At 43.8% G+C, this 25,020-nt stretch overlaps 1 protein-coding gene across 1 annotated transcript in view; it reads left to right on the top strand.

Moving 5' to 3' along the window:
• Positions 1-23,450, top strand: part of GLO1 (glyoxalase I) — a 64,352-nt gene extending 40,902 nt beyond the window's left edge. The window contains exons 5-6 of the mRNA XM_033937416.1: positions 8,043-8,132; positions 22,296-23,450. Coding sequence (XP_033793307.1) covers positions 8,043-8,132; positions 22,296-22,384 — 179 coding nt within the window. The 3' untranslated portion in view covers positions 22,385-23,450. The remainder of the gene's footprint in view (positions 1-8,042; positions 8,133-22,295) is intronic.
• The last annotated feature ends 1,570 nt before the right edge of the window (positions 23,451-25,020 follow it).

A 25,020-nucleotide genomic window follows, 5' to 3' on the forward strand; every position in this document is an offset into this window, starting at 1 on the left:
CAGGCAGTCGCCGGACAGCCTGAAGAAGGACATCAGAAGGCAAATCAACAGCAAGATCACCGGACCAAGCATCTCGCAGCTTAGAATGGTCAAACAAAGGGCATTCATCCTTCAAGTGGCGGTGATGAAACTTGAGAGGGACCGATTGTTGAGAACCAAGGGTAAAGGCCGTGGACAAAGTCTCATGACAAGCGGCCTTCAAGGAGCTAGAAGGTAAGGAAGAGATATAATGATGGATTTGCATGTAAGCAAAATAGTCAGTAGCAGGGAGATCAAATTCAGCTCGCAATTGAGCAAAAGATTTAATGGCGCCTTCATCGTTAACCAAGTGAAATAGATAATGAATGCCCCCTGTTTCCCACCGAGCAAAGCTCGGCCCATCAATCCCAGGTAAGAAAGAACCATTGAAACGAATAGGAAGGAAGGGAGAGACAGAAGGAGAAAGAGAGTGAAATTTACAGACCCAACGCCAAACCTTCCTTAAGGGTCGATGTAAAACTTTCATAGAAAGAGATTCAGGTTCTGAAGAAGAAACAGAATGAAGATATGCACTGAAATGAGTAGAAGAAAAGCAGGAAAGTTCCAGAGCTGAGTTAGTGAATGCCGAAGTACCCCGTAAAAGATCATTAATATGCCTCATTCCACAACCAACTGTCAAATAGCGGAGATTCAGTAATCCCAAGCCACCCCTATACCAGGGAGTTGCCGCCCGCTTATAAAGCAAGCGAGGCCTCTTCCCTGCCCAAAGAAATTTCTGGACCAGTCGTTCCAAGCAGCGCTCGTCCCGAAACGTCAAATAAAGGGGAAGGACCTGGAAAACATAAAGCCAACAGGGGACCAGTAGCATGTTGTACAGGTGTACTCGACCCAAAAGTGAGAAAGGAAGAGACTCCCAAAGGTGCAACCTATTCTGTAACGTCTGAAACAACGGGGCTACATTCAACCGGTACAAACTAGACAAGTCGAGTGGAATAGTAACCCCCAAGTACCGCAAAGAAGAATCTGCCCACCGAAGAGGGAATACACCCCACCACGAAGTACGTAAATCTAGTGGAAAAGGTAAGGCCAAGGATTTATCTAAGTTAAGAGACAGCCCTGAATAAAACCCAAATTCAGAGATGAGATCCAGAGCTGCCGGGAGAGAATCTTCAGGTCGGGTAAGAATTAGAAACATATCGTCTGCGTACGCCAGGGTCTTAAGTTCGAAGTCACCGACCGAGAGACCTCGTACCTCCGCAAACCCCCGAAGAGTGCATAACAACGGTTCCAAAGAAAGAAGAAACAAAAGAGGGGAAAGAGGGCAGCCCTGTCTGGTGCCACGAAGAATAGGGAAGGAGTCAGTACGAGTCCCATTAACAAGCAATGATGCCAAGGGATTGGAATATAGGGAACGCACAGCGTCTAGAAAGAATCCCCCGAGCCCCACATACTCCAAGGTACGAAATAAGAAGGACCAGTGAATACTATCAAACGCCTTAGAAGCATCCAAGCTAACAAATAAGGTCGGAATCCGGAAAGATTGACACTGAGCAAGAGCAAGAAGTACCTTGCGGACATTATGTACAGACTGTCGGCCCCGAACAAAGCCTACTTGATCCTCATGGATAAGCTGAGGTAAATGAGGAGCAAGACGATCAGCCAACATGCGAGCAAAAAGTTTAAGGTCCACATTGATCAATGAAATGGGACGATAAGATTCCGGCAAATCAGCAGTCTTACCAGGCTTCAAGAGTAAGGTAATAAGGGCCTCATTTGCAAAACGTGGAAAAGAACCACGGGCCGTGGCAGCATCAAAATATGCCAATAAAGGTCCATAAAGTGTCGGAGAAAGAAGCCGATAGAAATCACCCGAGAACCCATCCGGACCCGGAGCCCGGTCAGAGCGGAGCGATTTAATAGCAGACTCCAATTCAACCGCCCTAAACGGACTATTAAGAGAGGCAATCGCATCCGCTGACAAACGAGGCAACCCAGAAGAGTGAAGATAGTCCGATATCATATCCAAAGAAGCGTCTTCCGGAGCTTCATATAACCGACTAAAGAAATCAAATAAGACCCCAGAGATCTCAGAAGTCCGAGACACCACACCTCCGCCCTGGGTACGCAGAGATAAAATCGGCTTCCTGCCAGTCGTAGCGTTAACCAAACGAGCCATAAGACGGCCGGGTTTGTTACCGTAGCGAAGGAAACGATGATGATAAAAGGCTTTGCATTTTTGGGAACGAGAATGGAGAAGGGAGTTCAGGGCCACCTGAGTAGACAAGTAGCAGTCCCGAGTCCCCGGAGAAGGGTGAAGTGAAAAAGACCGCTTTGCCAAACGCAAAGCCCGTTCCAGGGTAATAATCCCCTGATTAATACGCCTATGACGAGCACAGAGAAAGGAAATGATATGCCCTCTAATCACCGCCTTCCCAGCCTCCCAAAACAAAACAGGATCAGCCATGTGGGAAGCATTATTTGTAGAATATTCGTCCCACTGGGTCTGCAAAAAAGCACGAAATTCCTCATCCTTAGCAAGATAAAAGGGAAACCTCCAAGACGGCGCGCGGAGGTAGGTAGGATCCAGGACAACATCAACCCAAATCGGGGCATGATCCGAAATCGACAAAGGTCCAATCTCCGCCGAGTGGACAGAAGGAAACAAAGAGGTAGATAAGAAAATATAATCGAGACGGGACCAAGTACCATGGGCACGAGAGAGATGGGTATAGTCACGAACTTCAGGGTGGAGAAGACGCCACGGGTCTACAACCGAAAGTGAGTCACAGAAATCGGAAAGGAGATGACTCTTAGAACCCAAAGAAGAAGCAGAAGAGCTAGACTTATCTTGATCGGGATGCAGCACCAAGTTAAAATCTCCCAAAAGAAGCAGCGGGTCATCAGGAAAGCGAGAACGAAGATGAAGCAATCGCTGTAGGAAGGCTGATTCTCCAGAATTAGGCTGATTCTCCAGAATTAGGGCGACCGCCCAAAGAAAGGCGAAGAAGCAAGAAGCGACCATCAGACGACTTATCCAGAACCTGGACACCTATTGGAGAAGACTTACGGACCAGCACTGCAATGCCCCCATGACGACCCGAAGAAGAAGCAAAAAACACCTCCCCCACCCAAGAACGACGCAACTTAAGATGTTCTGCATCAGTCAATCTTGTTTCCTGTAGACAAGCAATATCAGATCGATAACGTTGTAGAGCAACAAGTATTTTGGATCTCTTGACAGGTGACGTGATCCCCCCAACATTCCAAGAGGCAATTCTAAAAGGGGTACTCATAGTTGAAAAGCAGGAAGGAAGCAATGCCAAAAAAGGAAAGGTAGGTGAAAACTACCCCAAGGGCCCAGCCTCCCCCAGAGCAGTAGAAATCGCCAAAAATGCAGTGAACAGAAAGAACCAATAAGGAAACATAGCAAACTTAAAAGGTAAATATCGAGAAGGAGGACCCCCCACCCCCCAACGCCCACCCCTCCCAATCCCAACCCGCCCATCCCAACCCCCGCTTCCCCCCAACCCCCCTCCACCCCCCAGAAACAAACCCTCCAAAAACCCCACCAGAATACAAACCCCGTCCCACATACGTGGAACAGAGATGAGGCACAGAAAATGTAGTCAGGGCCCCAAATCCCTCAACCCCATACACACCACAGACACCAAATACCGCATTCATGCAGCACACCCACCGGGAGAAGCATAGGGGAGCGAAGCTAGAAACATAAAGACCCGGACCACGGGGAATAATAGAGCCCAATAGCCAGGAGGCCTGAAATGGGCACCAAAATACCCCCGAAAAGAACATATAAGTAAAGAAGAAATAGTAAAAGCAGCCCCACTAGAACAGAGGAGGTAGGCACACAATCACCAACTCTCAACCACACCAATACCCCCCCAATCATCCACTCCCAGCCATACACACCCAGTCCACATCCCAACGGAGAACTCAACCCCCACTAACATACCCCAACCCACCAAGAGGAGGCAAACCCCAGCACCACACAGGACAAAAAACTCCACCCAAAGGTATCATCCATGCAACCCCCCAAGACACCCACAGCCAACCAAGGCCACCAAAACTGCAAGCAGCAATAACCAGAACAGAAACCACAAGAGCGAAACTGCCAAGCCAGATATTCAACCACAAAAACAACAACTTGTAGGTGAAACAAAGAGGTATCACAGGTAGGCCACTGAGCAGCCCAAACTATGGGTGAGATATCGTGGGCAGTAGAGTCCAAAAGGCTTAAGAGCCAAACAGGAAGCAAGCAATAGTGAAGTTCAAAAGGCCAGCAATGATGAAACAGAACAAAGCCTCTCATTAAAGGAGAACAGCTCCCCACACCAACTCTGCCCCAGGACTCAGGTAGCCGAAGAGGGTCCCTCCTCTCCCGGTAGGGAATCCAGGTAGGCCTGGGCATCCTCCGCCGTGGAATACAGGCGCCAGCCAGCTGGAGTCCAAACCTTCAGTTGCGCCGGATAGAGTAGCTGGAACCGCTGTTTCTTGTCAAAAAGGGCAGAGCACACCCGGGAGAAGCGCCGTCGACGTTCTTGTAAGGCGGGGGAGTAGTCCTGGAACAGACGCACCGGGACACCCTCATAGGAGAGAGTATTCCGCTTTTGCCGGTACTGCCGCATAAGTTCAGACTTCACCGCCAAATTGTGAACTTTGAAGATGGTGACTCGGGGGCAGTCATGATCATCCGAACGCCGGCCCAGGCGGTGAGCCCGGTCAAGCTTCAAGGGCCCCATCCCCGCTGGAAGCGGCAACTCCTGATGGAGCCAAGACTCCACGAGGGAAAGGAGACGAGAGTCAGGAACAGTTTCAGGTAGTCCAATCAGTCGGATGTTATCCCTCCTCGAGCGGTTTTCAAGATCTTCGATCTTTTCCGCTTGTCTCTGGAGCTGGGAACGCAGAGAGGCCAGATCCGCTGCCGAGGAGGAGCACGTGTCCTCAACCCACGAGACTCGATTCTCCAAGTCTCCCGTCCGCCGCGTCGTCTCCCCCAACAGGGATTCAAGAGAGGTAAGCTGGCTGGAGAGAAGATCAAAGCGAGAGTCCAGTGCCCTCACCACGGAAGCCGACAATGCCGCTATGTGTGCCTCCGACAGGGGAAGCGCGGAACCCAAGTCTCCCGCCGCCATCTTAGGCTCGGGTCGCGCTGATCTTGTCTCCCTGTCCTTGCCGGCGCGGCTCGATTTAGTGCTCATTACCGGGCTGGGCGTCTGTAAAAAACGGTCCATAAACCTCCTCGATTATGCAGTGCAGGGTAAGGGCTGGCCAAAATAAGCAATACGGTGCTGAGGGATTCAGGGCCCCGGAGCACGAGTGAAACGCGTCTCACCCTGCTCAACACATCACGTGACCCCCGGAGCGGCTAACTTTAAACTTGCGGCATTTGCTGATGATCTTCTGGTGTTTTTGACTGACCCCCCAGAGCTCATTGCCCACGTTGTTGGAGAGTGTCTGAGAGTATGGTGATTTTTCTGGTTTTACACTGAATCTTGCTAAGTCGGAGGCTTTGGCTTCTTTGGCATATCTTCAGGAGCACTGGAGGGGAGAATTTCCGTTGTAATGGGCTAGGTCTTCCTTTAAATATCTGGTGATCTGGCTGACTATGGATATAACCCACCCTTATCATCTTAATATCGATAAACTTCTGGCTGATATGAAACAGCTGTTGGTTAAATGGCAAGATCTCCTGCTCTCTTTGTTGGGTAGAATTCACCTTTTTCGACTGGTCTTGTTCCTGAAATGGCTCTACGTGTTACAGACTCTCCCCCGTCTTTATTGAAGAGTGATGTGAAAGCCTTGTACTCTCTGTTATCAAGGATTTGTTGGGGGAGAGGGGGGGGACGGAGAACTAAATTGCGTTGGTCTCTGCTAGTGGGTCCTGCCACTGAGGGTGGTTTAGGAGTGCCTGACATCTTAGTGTATAATCAGGCATGTTTGTTGTGCCATATTAGTGATTGGGTACTAGGTACCTCTTTATACACTGATATTTCCTTGAAACGGGACTATTTATATCCTCTTCATCTTCTTTATCTCCTCCATGCCCCCTTGGTTAGGCTGCTGCGCCTATGTTGGCATAGTGTTCTTTTTAGGCCTCTCTGGGTGGTGTGGCAGCAGATCCTCCGCTTGTGACATCAGGACCCTTGGGTGAGTGTGTTCTTGCCATTGGTTAGGAACCTAGCATTTCCTCTGGGGTTTGACCCTTCGGTTTTCAGTGGCTGGCGGGCTTGGGGTGTTGAGCTCTTGAGGCATGTTCTGCAGAATGATGTGGCCCTTCTTTCCAGTGCTGACTTGGTGCTGCAGGGAGTCCCTGGGGTTGGGCTTCCTTTTGCCTATTATCAGCTGCGGCATTATGTGGGCTTTCTCCCGGGGGGGTTCCTTGGATGGGGATTTTGGGATCCGCTTCTGTGCTTTTTTGGAGGTGTATCCGGAAACTAGTCTCGATTTCTTATTTTCATAAACATCTTATGACCCTTCGGCCGCCCAGGGCTTTTCCCTTAGTTCAGGCCTGGCAACGTGATTTGGGGAGGGACCTACAGGGGGATTTTTTTTGCTATAGGTGTTGAAACGCACTGTAGGCCTGGTGCATAATTCTGACTTGCGTGAATGTCACTATCGCACCATCCTGAGAGCTTATGTTTCTCAAAGTCAAGCTTATTATATGGGCTGTGTTGATACTCAGTTGTGTTTGTGTTGCTCTGCTGAGGTGAATTCTTATTTTCATGGGCTTTAGAGTTGCCGGGGGATCCAGGACTTTTGGAAAGCATTGGCTTCCTTTTTGCGGGATCTTTTACATGTACCTGTTCCTGTCTCGGCACTTCCTGTGTTATTTGCTCACTTCTCCTTGCTCTCTGTATACACCTCTGCTGAAAAACTGTTTCTTAGTAAATGTTTCATTTTGGGGAAGAAATGTATTTTAACTTGTTGGCTTTCTTCTGAACCACACTCCTATTGGTTTTAGAGAAATAGACTTCATGAGCTGATGGGCTGGGAAGCTCGCTTGGGGTATTCTTCTCGACGCTCGAGCAGAGACTTTGTTAACACTTGGACTCCGTATTTGAACATTTTATCTCCTGAGAGTCGTAGTCGTATATTGAATCGACTTCAATTGTATTCTGCCTTACCAATCTGATTTCTGACCTCAGTCTGTGCCTTGTTTCAGTTTTTTTTTTGGCGGGGAGGTTCTAGGGGGGGGGGAGTATAAGGTTACAACCTCTCCAACCCTACACTGGCTCTGTGAAGTAAACAAAATAAATAAAAAAGACTTTTCCTCTCTTTTAGGTCCTAGTTCTCGCCTGCTGTCTAACACCAGCTCTGGCAGGATACACATTTTAAATCTGACATATTGTAATCGCAAAACAGAAGATAAAATTATTGTTTCTACCTTTAATTGTCTGGTTATTATTCAAATCATGTTGTGGTCCCAGGCTCTGGTTGTCTTCTGATAACTCATTTGCCAGGGTCTCCTTCTTTCTTCTTCCCTTCTGTTTCCCTTTCCTCCCCCGGAGATCTGGCATCTCCCTTTTTCCTCATCTCAGTTTTCTGCCCACGGAATTTTCCCTCCTATTTCCGCGCTTCCCCTTCCTAACTCTGCTCTGGAAAATTTCCCTGGGCAGGCCAGACACAGTTCCCTTCAGCAAGGACCGTGCAAGGATCGAAAACTGGCCGCCAATCTACCCAGCGCTCATTGCAGGGTGCAGGCCCGTACTCACTCCAACGTCGACTCAAACCCGGTAGTGTGCGACCGCAACTCCTAGCAGCGGCTCCAACCTTTCACAATCGCACACAAGCCCCATTGTTTTCTCACTCCTCCTCCCCCTTTCTGGTTCGACCAGCAATACTTCCCCACATTCCTCCCACAACAGCCGTCAGCCTCCGAAGCACGTTCCCTCTGCCGCAGTCCTGCTTCTCCTCTGACGTACGGGACTGCGTATGTCAGATATTGCTGAGATTTGAGTATATTTTTGCCAGTGTTTTCTATTGATGCAATGGTACATTTTGATGTCTCTTAATGTCACTTCATTGTTTTCTACTTAATCCAGGTCACATTGGCCTGGCAGTCCCAGATGTACACGCAGCTTGTAAGAGGTTTGAAGAACTAGGAGTAACTTTTGTGAAGAAGCCAGATGAAGGTAAATGTTTTGTCTCCCACTCCATGCATTTATTTTCAAAATCTAATCCTCAGGGCCGTCTCGAGGGACTGTGGCACCCTGAGCCAACTTTTAGCATTGGTACCCCCCATCCCATGATCCAATAACTCCCCTCTATCTCATCATCTCCCTAATGTTGGTGATAGTGCCAAAATCCCAAATTCTAATCTGGCATTTCTCTTCTTGCAGAGGGGAGGGAAGAGAGAGAGATGCTGGACTAGAATTTTAGCATCCTTTATCACAGACGCCCTGAGCCAGGGCCTCACCTGGTCCATAGTTTGAGCCGGCCCTGCTAATCCTTCAGTGATTGGTTCTCATATCTACAGATGTTTAAGGATTTTAACATTTAGTACTTGGAGCTTGTAGTGGCCTTTTAGGGATATGGATGGTAAAAAAATTTGTTTTTGTAGATTTAATTTTGTTTCATTTCCATTAGTCATGGAGCAAGCAGTTTGTACTCTAATAATTGTATTTTCTCTCCATTGTTAATGAAATGTCCTTACAACTTTTTGGTAGGCATCTCTCTGGCAACTGTACTATGGCCTAGATTCACTAATCTTACCAATCCGTGGGTGATCAGATCCGTGGCCGGGCGACCGATTCACAATGTGTCTGGAGCCCCGCTTTAAACCCACAGGTTAAAAACACAGGCTTGTACTGGCACACCTTTGAAATCATAAGATCAGGGTGGCAGAGAGCAGGACAGTCAGAAAGAACGTGAGCGACTGGCCTCCAGTAGTCACTTTTTTTTTGATCGGCCAGCCCAGTCGGAGTTCCTAATTTTGTCTAGTGAATCGCTGCCTTCCTACTTTGCATGCCGTTTCCCCCATTTGCATGCATGGATCGGATCGGAGATTGATCAGCCACAAGGTTAGTGAATTGGGTTGATACATGATCACAAACACGATCGGTGAGCTTAGTGAATTGGGCCCTAAAAGACATTTATGCCCTGATTTTATATCGTTCAGAATTGGGTGCGGATCCCAGATTGATGCGTAAACTAATTAGTTAATGAGCTGTTAAAAATTGGTGCTAATTGGCATACATTTGAGTTTACATGCAGATTTGCCCCCAAATGGGGGTATGGCCATAGGAGGAGCGTGGGTAGGTTAGGGGTGGCCCAAGAAATTAGGGTTATCTTTGCACCAACATTTGCACTGGTTTGCAACAAGTGTAATGGCCACGCCCAAAGTTAGGCATGAGATTTCACATTATGCTAGTATTCTACAAAGGGTGGGAGGAATCGGTATACATGATTAAAAAATTGATCACGGAAGCGGACCTGGATGGTATTTGATCATAGGAGGTCCTATGATCTGAGCTCATAAATTTTTATGATATGCTCATCTCCCTTAGTAATATTTTGGTGTTAAAAAGAGATAGAAATATCAAAAATATAGCAGAAACAAAAATAATTTGGGCAATTTAAAATTTTTTCCAAATAATGAATTTATGATATGGTTGTAATCATCCCATTACCCTCTTCCTTTTCTAGCAATTCTTTGGCATGGGTAGGATGTAAATTTGAGAGCCTATATCTTATCTTGCATACTTAATGCATTTCTTGATCAAAGTGGCATACTGCACAGAGCACTCATTGCAGAATCCTAGTTTAATGAGGATCTTCCTATCATTTATAGAATTTCCTTTCAGTAATTAAGTGTAGGGTTGTTGCATGCTAAGCATTAATTCCATATCAGCAATTATGTTTCATCATTTAGGCCTAGCTGCTGTAAATTAATTAATTACTTAGTGAGTTTTATTATTGAAATTCTATTTTACAAATATTTGCATTTTTTACTGTATTATTGTATTTCACTGATTGTCCAGCTCTTTTTAGTGTAAATCTTCAGAATATGCCTACCATCAACCAACTGATTCCTGGTTGAGGTATTTCAAGGCAAATTGATCCTCATCAGACTTTTTTATTCTTAAAAATGTAATATATGTAAGTGCTTCTAAAGTGCTTGTCTTAATTCTAAAAATTCAAATACTTAAGCAACTTTATATTTTGTACTTAGCTTTTCATGCTTGCTGATCGCATGAGTTGCTGTTACTCAAAATTTAAACGTCTGCATGTAACTATAGGTAGGCTATATCCTTTAGTGCTTAAGTGTTAGTCATACTCATGGCCTGCCTGCATCCCCATCCTCTTGCAGTTGGCATGCAAATATTGAGTGCATAAAGTTAGAATAATTAGGCTCCAATGCACAAAGCTCCAGATACCACAATAAAAAAATACTGTGGTGGGAGCGAGTTTTCTTTTACTAGCGATGCTCAGCACAGTAGCATGCAAATTATATACAGTGGTACCTTGGATTACGAGCATAATCCGTTCCAGGAGCATGCTCGTAATCCAAAATGCTCATTTATCAAAGCTAGTTTCCCCATAGGAAATAATGGAAACTCGCTTTGATAGGTTCCCACCCTCCACCCCCCCCCCTGCCACGACCTGAGGTCCCCCCAACCCACCTGAACCCTCTTCTTACTTTGATGTAGCCTCCGCACCTGCACCAGCATGTCCTGTGCTGTGCCGGTGCCCGAAAATCTGCCTCCGGTGCTGGGCCTTGAGCATGTGCACATGCTCAAGGCCTGAGAGTTCACATTGGATGTGAGAGTTCACGTTGGACGTGAACTCTCAGGCCTTGAGCATGCGCACATGCTCAAGGCCCAGCACCGGAGGCAGATTTTCGGGCACCAGCACAGCACAGGACATGCTGGTGCAGGTGCAGGTGTGGAGGCTACATCAAAGTAAGAAGAGGGTTTGGGTGGGTTGGGGGGACCTCAGGTCGCGGCGGGGGGGGGGTGCCCGATGGCGGCGGGGACGGTGCCGGTGCGCAGGGGGGGCACTCGTAATCTCGTAATGCTCAAAGCCTAGTCCAGCCCGGCAGAGGAAGAAGGAGGATCTCTCTCACACCGCCCGGCCCAGCCCAGCCCAGCCCAAACCAACGAGGGAGGATCTTCGGGCACTGGCACTGGCACATGCTGTGCATTGGTGCTGGTGCCGGTGTCCAATCGGGTAAGAGTTGTATTTGCGGTGCTGGGGGGGATGTAGGATCGCGGGGGAGGGGGTGACGTGAGCGGGGGGGGGGGGGGGAGATGCCGGTTTGCAGGGGGAATACTGGATCAGAATGTAAAAAAAAAATTGTAAAACGTGCTCACACATATAACGATCATGGTTATGCACGGTTTGTAAAATCGTGTATAACGCGCGCGTTATATGTGTAAAAATACAGTAAGTGCAAAGAACTGTGGTGAAAATTGAACCTAGTTCCCCAGATTCTCAGCCTACTGTGCTAACCAGTAGATTAGTCCTCCACTCCACTTCACCCCCACCCCTCACTTTAGGGCTAGATTCTCAAAACTGTTGGGCCGCTGTCACAGTCGTTATTGTAGCGATTTCAAAAAGGCAAAAACCACACATGCAAATGAGGTTGAGGGAAGATTTGCTAAATTTGCATGTGCCCTTCGCTGCTGATAGCGATGGGCACATGCGCAGAATAAACGCAGGCACTGATGAAAAAGTAAGGCCACGACAGCTCAGATCTGTTGGTAAATTTTGGCGCAAATGTGGCACAAGCTTAGAGAATCATTCAGTGATTATAGAGAGTCGATCGGAGTGCTCATTTTAATATTAGTGACCTCGTTGTACTACATTTGCTTGGCAGTATCGGAGACTGCTAGGAAACTCTGGAAAGACCATGGTAAGCCGTTTTAATAATCCGCCACTAAAATACATGCATGTGTTCTAGCAACTTAATTGAATTTGTAATATATCTGGTGCAATTATGAGAAAAATTTGGTTAGTAAAATAATCAGAAAAATAAACCTACATTTCTTTGCCCGAAGCAGCTTAAATCTGGTGCACATGCCGCCCCAAGTCTTCCCTCTGACTTGGTCCCACATATTTGGAAAAAAATTTATATCGGAGGGGAAAGTACGGGGTCAGCGTGTGCAGTGGATATGAGTTGCTGCTCACTGTCAACAAAGAAACCAAGGCTTTAAAAGATATGGGGGCTAGGATGGAGTTGAGAGACACTAGTACCACCTGTGGAGGAGGGAAGGGAGAAATGCTGGGAAGCCATGCACCACCGCTGGGTGGTTCTGAGCCCACTTGTGGCTATGCCACTGTTTCAAACTCGGATTTATTGTTACACTTGAGTGTGCAAAAATAAGGTGTAGTGTGTACAGGCAATAGGCATACACAATCATACATCCATTAATGGTTTGCACTGAAAAATGATAACAAAATCCATCTAATATACATTAATCTACAAATTAATGCTTGATTTCATATTAAATGGATTTTAAACTTAAGAGCATACTACATCAGACTAATGGTCCATCCACAGGGGCCAATCCAGGTCACAAGTACCTGGCAAAAACCCAATAGCAGCAATATCCCATGCTACTGATTTCAAGAAAAGCAGTAGCTTCTCCCATATCTCTCTGGCTTTTTCCTCCAGAAACTTGTCCAAACCTTTTTTTTAAATCCATCTACATTAACAGCCATTACCGCATCCTCCAGCAACACATTCCAGGGCATAAGTATTCGTTGAATGAAAAAATATTTCCTCCTCTTGGTTTTAAAAGTATTTCCCTGTAACTTTATTGCGTGTCCCCTAGCCTTTGTATTTTTTGATGGAGTACACAATTGAATAATTTGAAACAATCCCTATACAGCTGAGAATTGTTTTCTTCTTCCACATTTTTTTTAAATGCAAAGAGATTTTCACCCTGACAGTATCTTTCAGGTACCCCCTACCTTATTTTTTTTTTTTAATTTGGATGTAGCTCTAGTCGCAGCCTGGTGCAGTCACTCAGTTAAGAACAAACATCTCCCTTTTATTATTGGTATGCACCAAACAGGGTTTGTTGCTCAGAGACATTCTTCTAATAACACCAGGTTGGCTTTTCATATGTTAAACTTATCAAAAGCCATGTATCTTTGGATGCAGAGAAAGCCTTTGATCGGGTGGAATGGACCTTCATGTATCAAGCATTGGAGTGGTTCAGGATTTATACAAATGATCCAAACTTTGTATAGTTCCCCTGTTGCTGGATTGTATATTAATAATAATTTTTCAGAAAGATTTAAATTGCAGAGGGAAGTTAGACAATGTTGTCCCTTATCTCCTTTGCTTTTTGATATTGTATTAGAACCCTTGTTATTAGCTATTCGGAGACACAGGGCATCCCTTACTCAGATCGGGATTACAAAGTCTCTGCATGTGCAGATGATATACTACTACATTTGAGAAATCCAGAAACAACCATTCCATGCTTGCTTGAATTGATAGAGAAATTTGGAAAATTTTCAGGATATAAGATAAATTGGAATAAATCAGAAGTTCTTCCACTTAATGTACATTGTACAAAAGGTCTGTTTGATTCATTCCCCTTTATATGGCAGGAGAATGGAATAAAATATTTAGGTATTTGGATAAATAATACGCTGGAAAAGACAATGAAAGTGAATGAAAAATTTTTATTACAGAAGGTAACAGAAATGTGTGAGCAATGGAATCCTTTACATCTTTCTTGGTGCGGGAGAGTTCATACTATTAAAATGATGATATTGTCTCTGGTTTGTTATTACATTATATTACAGATTTCTATTCCGCCATTACCTTTCGGTTCAAAGCGGATTACAAATGAGTTATGGAAGAAGGGTTACAACGTTAGATCAGAGAAGGTTTCCAAGAGAGGGAAAAGTAGGATCTGGGGTTAGGGAGGGGATGGTAAGAGGGGGGTTAAGCTTTATCATGGTTATCAAATGGGTATGATAGCAGGTTTTTTTTCAGGGGTCCTTTTTATAAAAAATTAAATCGTATTCGAACAAAATTTATTTGGCTGGGTAAAAAGACTAAAATTGCTTTAGTATCTTTACAAAAACCAATTACAGAGGGAGGGGTTAATTTCCCAAATTTTTATAGGTATCATCAAGCCTATATTTTACGCCAGGTGTGTATTGGGTCCTGGCGACTCATGTTTCCTTTGCGATTGTGCCATGTTCTCAGTATCAAAATGCCTAGATTATTATAAAGAAAACAGAATATTAGTAGATACATGGAAAACCTCACGATATGTCAATAATTTAACACCTATTCCAATACATAAATCAATAAATCAGACTATATAGCTAAACTCCAAGATTCAAATTGGCGGAGTTAAGGTCATCTGGAAGCATTGGATGATAGCAAGAATATGTATTTTATATGATGTTATATCTAATGGTAAGCTGCTTGATTTTACACAGTTGCAACACAAATTTGGACTTAATAAATCACAAAGTTTTAGATGGTTGCAACTGAAGCAGGCCATTCAGGCGGGGTTCCCTGAATGGAAAAATTTAAATAATCAATATATTTTAGAATTCTTATGCTTTCAGGTAGACTTCGTGGGACATCAGACCGCACAGTGGTAGAAACTGATAGCTGGATTTATAAACAAAAATCAAAAACTGGTCTTAGGGATATTTGGAGTATTGAGATTAAGCATCAAATTTCTGCATCTCAATGGTCACGAATTTGGACTTGGAGGTTGAGATGTACAATGTCGGCATCTATGAGACAAACGTGTTTTTTTCTTTTACATAGAGCATTCTGGACCCCAGTTTGTTTACAAAAGTTAGATAGCTCTAAGTCAGGGGTGTCCAATATCGGTCCTTGAGGGCCGCAGTCCAGTCGGATTTTCAGGATTTCCCCAATGAATATACATGAGGTCTATTTGCATGCCTTGCTTTCATTGTATGCTAATAGATCTCATGCTTATTCATTGGGGAAATCCTGAAAACCCGACTGGATTGCGGCCCTCGAGGACCGACATTGGACACCCCTGCTCTAAGTCTAATAGATGTTGGCATTGTCATCTCGAAGCAGGGATTCTAGATCATTGTCAATTTATCTTGGCCTTTTGAAAATCAATAGGAGGCCAAATAAATTGCTTTTTGGAAAACCCAGTTGCGTTATCATATGATACTGTTTTATTTGGCATGTCAATGAGGGCTAGGCACCAAATATCATCTAAGAACAACAAGCTTCTACTAATTATAACAAGAGTTGCCATACAACAAATAACGAGTAATTGGAAGAGACTTAACTACAGTTTTTGGTGTAATTCGTTGTGTCACATATATAAAAGGGAAAAAAAATATCTATACAGAAAGGGAATTTTAAAGAATTTCAAGATGTGTGTGAGCCATTAACAAATTACTGCAATGAATAGATTTCATTTTTCCCTTAATAGTATAAGTTCAAGATAGGGGGAGGGGGGATAATTTAAAAGCTTTTTATTAATGGGAAGAAAGATAGGAAAGTATTTATTAAATGATATGTGTTTAATATATAATATGAAAAGGGTGGGAGGGAGGGTGATAAACTTTATAATTTGATTTATTGTTGAATATTAAGTGTTTTATCTAAGTTTAAATGATTGTACTTGTTGATACACCTATTGTAAGTTTGAAAAATAAATAATTTATAAAAAAAAAAAGAACAAACAGAAAGAAAAGCCAACAAGGTCTGCAGTAAAAAATACGGAAGCAAAACAAATAAAAACTGCAAACGTACAATGATGCAGGCTAAATTTATTATGTCAAATAATTGAATGCAGTTAACATTACCACCTTAAAGCAAACCAAGGGACCCGACACGGTCCATGTTTCGGTTAACACACCTTCATCAGGAGTCCCAGGTTGATAAGGTATCGATTGAAACTGCAAAAAAACCCCAACTACAGCTTGTGCAACAAACAGTCGCTCTCTGGAACCCCTGATGAAGGCGTGTTAACCGAAACACGGACCCTTTGGTTTGCTTTAAGGTGGTAATGTTAACCACATTCAATTATTTGATAAATTTAGCCTGCATCATTGTACGTTTGTCTATAGTCACTCAGGCAGTGCCATTGAATTGTTTTGCCTGTTCTTAGTTTGGGTGGACTCAGAGTTGGGACACATCAAGGGTGTTTTCCTCCATCTACTCCCAGATAGTTGTGTCGGCAGGAGACTGAATGAGCCCTAGCCTTGTGCTGATGAGCTGTGACATGCTCCCGAGTGAAGTCATAATGCCCCTGCAGGAGAAAGGGTTACATGCTTCAAAAGTCCTGAATTGGCTCCTTAAGCAAGTAATTTTCAAAGGGATTGGAGCAAGTGGGTGTGTTTACCTTTGGAGCAAATTCCTCTGCAAATTGTGTCATCTTTGTCTTGGGTGGGAGGAGGAGGGCAGCTTTGAGAAATCTTTTGTCCTTTACCCTCTGCACTTGTACTTGACAGGTGAAAATACATAGGGAAGGAATCCAAGCAGCACTGCCCTGCCCTAGGGATGCTCACCTGCCTTGTGTCCTACTAGAATGCTTGGATTTTGGTTCACTGCAGATTGTGGTCTTTCATGGCAGTTCTTGTTTTAAATTATTTAGAACTGTAAATAACCTAGTTAGTCCATGGCGGTACAGCAAGTTTTAATTAACTATAAAGCTGAGTGGAGGGGTTTCCTTTGAGAACTGGCTCACAGCTGCAGGCCTGCACGTACTCTGGAATTTCCAAAATTGCCCTCCCAGAGAGACTTCTTCAAAGGCATTTCCATAAATAAAACATAATTTTATTTGCAAAGGGAGGTTTTTCAATTTAATCAGCCTATATGTACAAAAGTGTTGGCACACATTGGAGAGATGTTCTGCGGGAGTGGGATAAGAGTGGAGAATGCACTTAAGTTAAAAAAAACCAAAACAAAAACCCAGTGATAGCTGTGGATTTGCACATGTACTAATATAAACCTAGATTTTTGGGCAAAAAAAGGGGGTCTCGGTTTATACTTGAGTCTTACTATGACTACTTATCATTTCTGTAGCGTTGCTAGATGTACATGTAAGAGAGAATCCCTACACAGCGGAGCTTACAATCTATTTAAAATGGATAAATAGGACAAATAAAGGTTAGGGAATTTCTCAAAGAGGAAATGATAAAAACAGACATGGACCTATCGCAGGCCTCTCCCTGGGCTTACCTTTAGCCCTGCTGGTCCAGTGGTGAGCCAGGGCAAGAGCAATCCTCCTATACTCCTTCCCAGTGCAGCCTTACTACTGAAAATGCCTGACGCAAGTAACCCTGCAAGACTGCTGCAACTTTGGTTTATATTTGAGTCAACCTTTTTGGGGGGGAAAGTTACTTCGTTTATATTTGGATGGGTTTATATTCAAGTATATATGGTACTTTTTTCCTTTGAAAATTGGCTTAGGTAAAGGTACATACAGAAATCTGCTGCTTCTATTGGTGCAGGTACTATGTGTGAAATTTGACCCTCCAAAACTGTAATTCGATTGATTTCTATGGTCAATAGATAAACATACATAAGTAACCCTGTTATTAAAAAAGCATCCTTGGGCTCCAATAGAGCAGTGTCTCACACACTTTATGAGCCATGGCACGCTAAATTGGCCCAAAAGTGCGCAGATGTTGCAGTGATGACATTATGCGCAACCGTAACATCGCATCGCGTTGATGTCCACGCATGAGCGAAGGCCCTCCAGACGGGGCCCTGAACTGCCAGCGGGGTATACTGAAAAAAGAGGTGTGGAGAGGACAGGTGCTGGCGGCAGCTGCCTCCCTACAGGATGTGTCTCTTGCCGCAAGATGCATGTCCTGTACGCTGGCGCTTCTCCTCTTCCCAGCGTCTTGTGGCACACAGTTTGTGATATACTGCAATAGAGGAACTAATTAAATTTAAAATACTCTTTACTTTCAAAGCTCTTAGATATGTCACCTGAAATATCTTTATCAATTAACTGTCTCCTATACTCCATCTTTAAAGTCTCCGCTCTACATCTAATCATAGAGTAGTATTACCACTCCCCCATCTTGAATCCACCAGGCACTCTGCATTTTTCTTCAGAGCCCCAGCACTATGGAATTCACTGCCTCAATATATGCAAAATTAACCCTAACTTAAGAAGTTTAAATCTGCTATTACAACATGACTATTCACCTAGGCATTTCCTGAAAGATGAAATGGCAGCTCGGTCCTTGTTTTGGCTTTCTATGAAACAGTCCTTGACCTAAGTACTATTATTTATCACTTATATAGTGCTGAAAGGCGTACATAGTCGAGGTCTGCATGGGAACAGGGATCGCGGGGGTCCCACAGGAATACCCCCCTCTGGCCCACGGGACCCCCCTCTAGCCAACGGGACTTCCACGGGGATGGAAGGCTTTGGAAGCAGGGTTCGTCCATATAATATAATGGACACGTCAGCCTTAGTAAAAGAGGGGTTTATAAGTTAATTACCTGAACAGAAAACAAAAAAAGGGTTCCACCAAAGAGATTCCACTAGAAAAACAGCAGCGCAAACACAAAAGAAACTGGAATTGATGATCCCGTCAGAAGTAATTGCTGCTTTTTATGGGGACGGGCAGGGATGGAGGTAATTCCTTGCGGAGATGGGTGGGGACGGAGAGGATCCTGGCAGGGACGGGTGGGATTTCTATCCCCGCGCAACTCTCTAGTACACAGTGCTGTATATTTTGACATTTAATAGACGGTCCCTGCTCAGAAGAGCTTACAATTGGAAAATAATATGGGGACAAATTTGTCCCCATAAGAATTCAATTTCCCTGTACCATCCCTGTGAATTTTGTCCCTATCCCATTCCTGTAAGCTCTATCTTAACCGCACAAGCCTTGAACACATGAATTTAAAGTGTTTGGAGGCTTGTGCAGATGAGGATGGAGCTTGCAGGAATGGGGCGGAGACAGGATGGGAAAATGAGTTCCCGCGGGAACAGGAGAAAATTTGTTTCCATATCATTCTCTACTTACAACATATAGGCTTAAGGAAGCAGAACCCAAAGTGAGAGGAGTTAGGAGTAGAGAGTTGCGCGGGGACAGAAATCTCACCCATCCCTGCCAAAATCCCACCCGTCCCCGTGAGGAATCCCACTGTCCCCATGAGGAATCCCCTCCGTACCCGCCCGTCCATATAAACTTCAGAAATACTTATTTCATTTAATTATGCTACTGAATTAAAGGCTCTGGTAGAGATCCATTTACAAATAAGCAAAGACACTTTTTATTAATTTGGAAATATTAATTGGGAAGAATACTTACCTTGTAAACGGGTTTCTAACAGAACCTCTAATGTAAATATAGGCTAGTAGTCCAATCCCTAGTACTAGGTCTATTGGACTACTGCAACATACTCTATCTGCCTTGCCCTGCAACAATGATAAAACAACTACAGACAATTCAAAACACTGCACTCAGATTAATCTTCTCACTGAGAAAATTTGACCACGTCACCGCGGCCTACCTGGACTCACACTGGTTACCAATACAAGCACGAATTCAATTCAAACTATACTGTCTATTATTCAAAGCAATAAATGGCACAGCCCCCAATTACCTAAACAACCGCCTGTACCAAAACACCACCACTAGGCAAAGAAGAACTAAGACCCCTTTTACCTACCCCCCACTCAAAGGCATCCAGCACAAGAAGATATTTGACAGTCTGCTGGCGACGCATGTAGCGAAACTGGACCACACTATCTCCAACCTGCTGATAACAACAAACGACTACAAATATTTTCGCAAAGAAATCAAAACCCACCTATTCAAAAAATTTATACAGATGGCTTAACCCCAACCGGACCCCCCTCAACGCAACTCCCCTCTCCTCCCCCCTGCACCAGTTCCCTTCTTTTTAGCATCAAGCATGTCAACTGCTTCCCTAACGGTATATATACTGGATCTGCACTATTTCCTATTTGTACAGTATCTTGTAGCTCTTGAAATATACAGCTCCATTATTCTTGTAACCTCTCCTGGAAATGACCAGAATTCTCTCTGTAATTATCCTGGAAATATCCAGTTGTCTCTTTTGTAATCCGCCCAGAACTGCAAGGTTGAGGCAGAATGGAAATCAGTAATGTAATGTAAATATAAAATCTCAGCTGATGAGAACCCCCCAAGCTGTCAGCTGAGGACTTCCTTTGCAGTTGGCCAGAGGTCCCTTTTGCCAAGCTTGGCAGGAAGCAGTAGTGTCCCTGAGACACAGATGCTGGCACCTTAGTGGCTCAAGGATGCTGCCAGCGACTGCTGTGCTTGGTGGAGGGGAGTTCTGGCCATCTCTAGAGGAGGTCCTCTGCTGGTGGTGCTTGGGGATCCCCACCAGCCACAGCAAGGGTCAGCAAATACTTCAACACTGTAGAAATAAAACCGGAAATGCATTTCCTTTTCTTTTAAATACAATGCAAAGACATCTGCTATATACATTTCCCAAAGCTAACATATTTTAGTCAATAAATTATGTTTTTTACCTTTGGTGTCTGGAGACTTATTTTTCCAACAAGTTTCTTTTTTCCGCTTTCCCATCTTCTGTAAATTCTTTTGTTGCTGTCCATTGGTTCCTCCTACCATGGTCCAGCATTTATCCCTTTCTCATCTTTCGCTCCTGCCCACCAGTCTTCATGCCCAACATTTCTCCTTCTATCACCCCTCTTCAGCACCATGCCACATCTCTCCCTCCATTCCCTTTACCACTATGTCCAACATTCCTCACTCTTGCATCCATTTCAATCTGTCCGATCCACCCCAATATTTCTCTCATCTGTACCTCACTCCCTCCCTATGACCAAAAATTCTCCTCTTTCTTCCATTCCCCATGTACACCATCTCTTTCCCTCTAACTGACACACTCATGCCCAATTCTCCCTTTTCTATTCTCCCCCACCTCAGCATCACTTTCCCTCCCTTACGTCCTCTCTCCCAAGTTTATGCCATTCAACAAGGTTATGGACGTCAAAATTAGCTAACTAGCTTGCTATAAAAAGCAAAGGCCTGTAGACAGTTTCTCTTCCTTCCTTGCCTCGTTGTACAATGTACAGGAACACCCCCCCAAACCTCCCCCCCCCAAAAAAAACAACCCAACTTAAGCAGCCAATCTGTCCTCTTTCCATTAATGTTGCTCCTCTCTTCTTTTCCCTGCCTTCTGAGTTCAAAAATGCATTCTCTCCTGTGTCCCGCGTTTGGGCCCCTCTCATGTCCCAACTACTTCCTCCTAAGTACAATGCATGCATGCCTATTTGCTTGTTCCCTCCTGTTCTTCCCCCTCCCGCAAGACTCTCTGCTTCCTTCTTTCCACTCCTCTGTGGCATGTGAGGCGCACGACAGAACCATCTCACCACCTCTCCCGACGTTACTCAGAGCAGCACTTCTTCACAATCACAGGGCAGCGGGCCCTACATGTCATCCTTAGTAAAAGAGGGGATTTATAAGTTAATTACCTGAACAGAAAACAAAAAAAGGGTTCCACCAAAGAGATTCCACAAGGAAAACAGCAGCGCAAACACAAAAGAAACTGGAATTGATGATCCTGTCAGAAGTAATTGCTGCTTTTTATAGGGACAAGCAGGGATGGAGGTAATTCCTTGTGGGGATGGAGAGGATCCTGACAGGGATGGGTGGGGACGGAGAGGATCTTGGCGGGGATGGGTGGGATTTCTGTCTCCGTGCAACTCTCTAGTGTGGACTCGGAGTGCTGGGAGCGCTGTATGCTACAGGAAGGCAGGAAAAGAAGATGAGCCACTTGGCTCGAGCTGCCTCCAACCCCACGGGATCCCCATTACCATGAGGGGGCATCCCCACAGGATCCCCGTGACCTGAAAGGGGAACCTGCGGTATTCCTGTCCCCATGCAGCTCTCTAGGTAGGAGCTGAAACAAGTTAGACTCTTGAATGAATGATTGAGTGAATATAATATAGTTCCTTCCCTTATTTTTAAATTGTAGACCATCTTGTTCTGTTTTAAACAGCTAAAGGTGGTATACTCATAGAAAGTCACAAATAAATGAAAATTTGTATAAGTGTGTATGTTGCCCCCTAAGTGAGTAGTGATTTTTAGACGTGTTACTCAGTTTGAGCCAGTCAGTTTTTTTCTTGACTTTAACTTGGACATGCTTAAATTACTTTCAAAGACTGGAATGGTTCATTACAAATGTATGTCTTGCGATGAAATTGTCAAGCAATATTTTCATACAACATTAGAACTGTAGGGTAATTTATTACTTGGTGTTGACATTTCTAGGTTAGTGCGTCATACCTGGTGTTTCCCCATTTTGCTTCTGAATTCAGACTATATCTGTTCTTTCATTGCAGGAAAGATGAAAGGCCTGGCATTTATTCAGGATCCTGATGGTTACTGGATTGAAATTCTTAGCCCTAATAATATGATGTCCATCATTTAATCTGTGGTTTACAACATTGATAAAAGATTTCAACTTCATGCTATTTAAACACCAGTGAATTAGGGTATTTTGTTTAGAATGTATTCGGATTTTGATTTTATGTATTGCTCATCTCCAGTTTAATTTGTTCTCACAGTTGGGAGATGATCTATTCTGGATACCCTTCACAGCGGGACTCTGAGGCTGAATTAAGCTCCTGCCCTTCTTTTTAAGGGCAATCTGCTCTGGTAAAACATGAACAGAAACTTCAGTCAACATTTAAAATACTTGTAACATAAAACAAATAATTAAATATGACAAACTCTACTGCCACCCAGAACGTCAAAAAGCTAATAGTGGTGTTCAGTAAAAATGTGATATATTAGGATAACAATTAATGGTGTGAGCTGTTAAGATTGCCTTAATTTTTTCAAGCAATTTTTTTTTTTGCCCATTTGTTATGATTTGTTGTAACTGTTCGCTGTCATCTTTAAGCATCGTTGATCGCTTTCAAATGCTGCTTTTTTTCTTATCATACTTTCAGGCCAAAAAGGTGAGGCCCCCCCTCCCCCCAACTGGCCCACTTTCTACAACTGGACTTTTTATGCTAATTTCACTTTAACAAAATAAATGTTTATATATATTTAGTCTCATCTGAGTAGAGATGCATATCCATACCTCAGGTTTTTTTTGGACTGACAGTAGACTGTGAACCCTGGAAACTATTTGGATGGAATCCCAACCTTTCTGAGTCCTAAAGAGCAGGCTGTCAGAAGAAATTTGATTAAAATTAAAGCACTTATTTAGCGTTCACCCTGACTGTTGCTGTTGACAGTTAAATAAGCTCTGCCGGCATTGAACATACAGACTTCTAAAGAACATAGCCTATCGCCAAAACAATGCGCCCTGCCTAACGTGACTGACAGAACAGATCTGAGCCATGCGACGTGATCAAATTCAATAATACAGTGCCTTCAACTGTAGTTTCTATTGGACTCTTACGTATATCACCATCTAGATTTGATTATGATAATTAGCAATATTTAGTGTTATTTTTGAAAATAAAAATATCTGTTGAAAAATGGCACTTTTAATGTCTCAATATTACTTTTAGGGCTCCTTTTACAAAGCTGTGTTAGGGCCTTAGTTTTTCGGCTAGCACGCACAAAAAACACTAGCGCACCTTTGTAAAAGGAGCGCTTAACGTGGTTACATTTTTCTCTTTTTACGGGTGGATTTCAGTTGGTTTTAAATTTTCACGGTTGAGGTATTTTGCTTCTTAAACACACACACACCTTTTTTTTGACCCAGCAGTGCTCTGTTTATTTAGGCTGCCTCCTTAATCAGATATGGATTTGTTTGGCTGGAATGCTACGAGCCTTTTTTCTCAACTGCCTGGCATACTCGTATTTGTCTAGCAAATGGAATATTCATGTACAGGCAGTCCCCGAGTTAGACTCCCATCTTAAGTATGACTCGTACTTAAAACGCGATTGCAGCTTCATTTGATTTCACTGAGCAGTCTTTCCGGTTGTCACTGACGCCTATACTTCTCCTGTAGCAGATTCAGGAATGACGCATGGCCACATTAAGAACAGTGTGTGGTTGTGCATGCTGTACCTTAGAAGAAACACTGGTTGAGACAGTTGACCCTTTTGCTAGCTGGGAGCAGAGGTAAACAGTAAAAATTTTAAAATCTACACGTTCTGAGTTATATACAAATCCAACTTAAGAACAGCTTTAAAAACGTAACTCATTCTTAATCCGGGGACTGCCTGAATATCTTTAGTTTTGCCAATTGTTACAGACCCAGGACTATTTTTTCAGCGTTGGTGAAGGCTGTTTTTGACACCAACTGGTTATATGCCCCTAATGCAGTCTTGTAAGCAAAATGTGGCCATGTCAGGCACTATTCCTGGGAGCATTTTGATTAAATACAAGTTTTTTCTTCATATGATCTGCTTGTTCTCTTCTGTTCCACACTGAATAGAGTAAATCGTTTGCTTTGCTGTTTATCTTCTGTGTTGTACACAAAATGACTTGGAATAACTTCTAAAAACTATTTATTACTTTATCCAAAGTCAAAGTGAAAAAAACCCCAAACTTTAATTAAAAACACCACTTTAGAAAAGAGAGGCTACTGAAGTACTGTACCCACCCGAAAAACAATGTGAATAGTCAAGAATAGTACAGAATAAAACTAATGTGGTCCAGTCTGGCCACAAATCAGTGGCAAATATTGTGTACAAAAAAAAGTTGTTGGATTGTATTTCATCACTCTGGCGGCAAACCTAGCATATGTGACATCTGGGGCCGATCTTTTTTTTTTTTAAACACCCCCCCTCCTCTATTTGAAAAACATTTTTTTTTTTAGTTAAAATCCACAGTTCACACAAGTGTACCTAGGAAAAGGCAGCATCTTACACAACACAGTAAGCACTAGAACAGGGGTGCCCAAAAGATCACGATCGACCAGTAGATCACAAAGGCAATGTGAGTTGATCACGGCGCCCATCTCGGGCTTCACGATAGACTCGAGTTGCCTTTGCGTTCTCCCTTTCCCCACTGCCACAATTTGCCAGCAGTGACTACAGAAGCGCAGGGCATGCCAGCCTCCCCCCCCCCAAGACATCAATTCTGATATTGGAGAGGAAGTT

Source organism: Geotrypetes seraphini, chromosome 3, assembly GCF_902459505.1.
Source record: "Geotrypetes seraphini chromosome 3, aGeoSer1.1, whole genome shotgun sequence".
NCBI classification, from domain to species: Eukaryota; Metazoa; Chordata; class Amphibia; order Gymnophiona; family Dermophiidae; genus Geotrypetes; species Geotrypetes seraphini.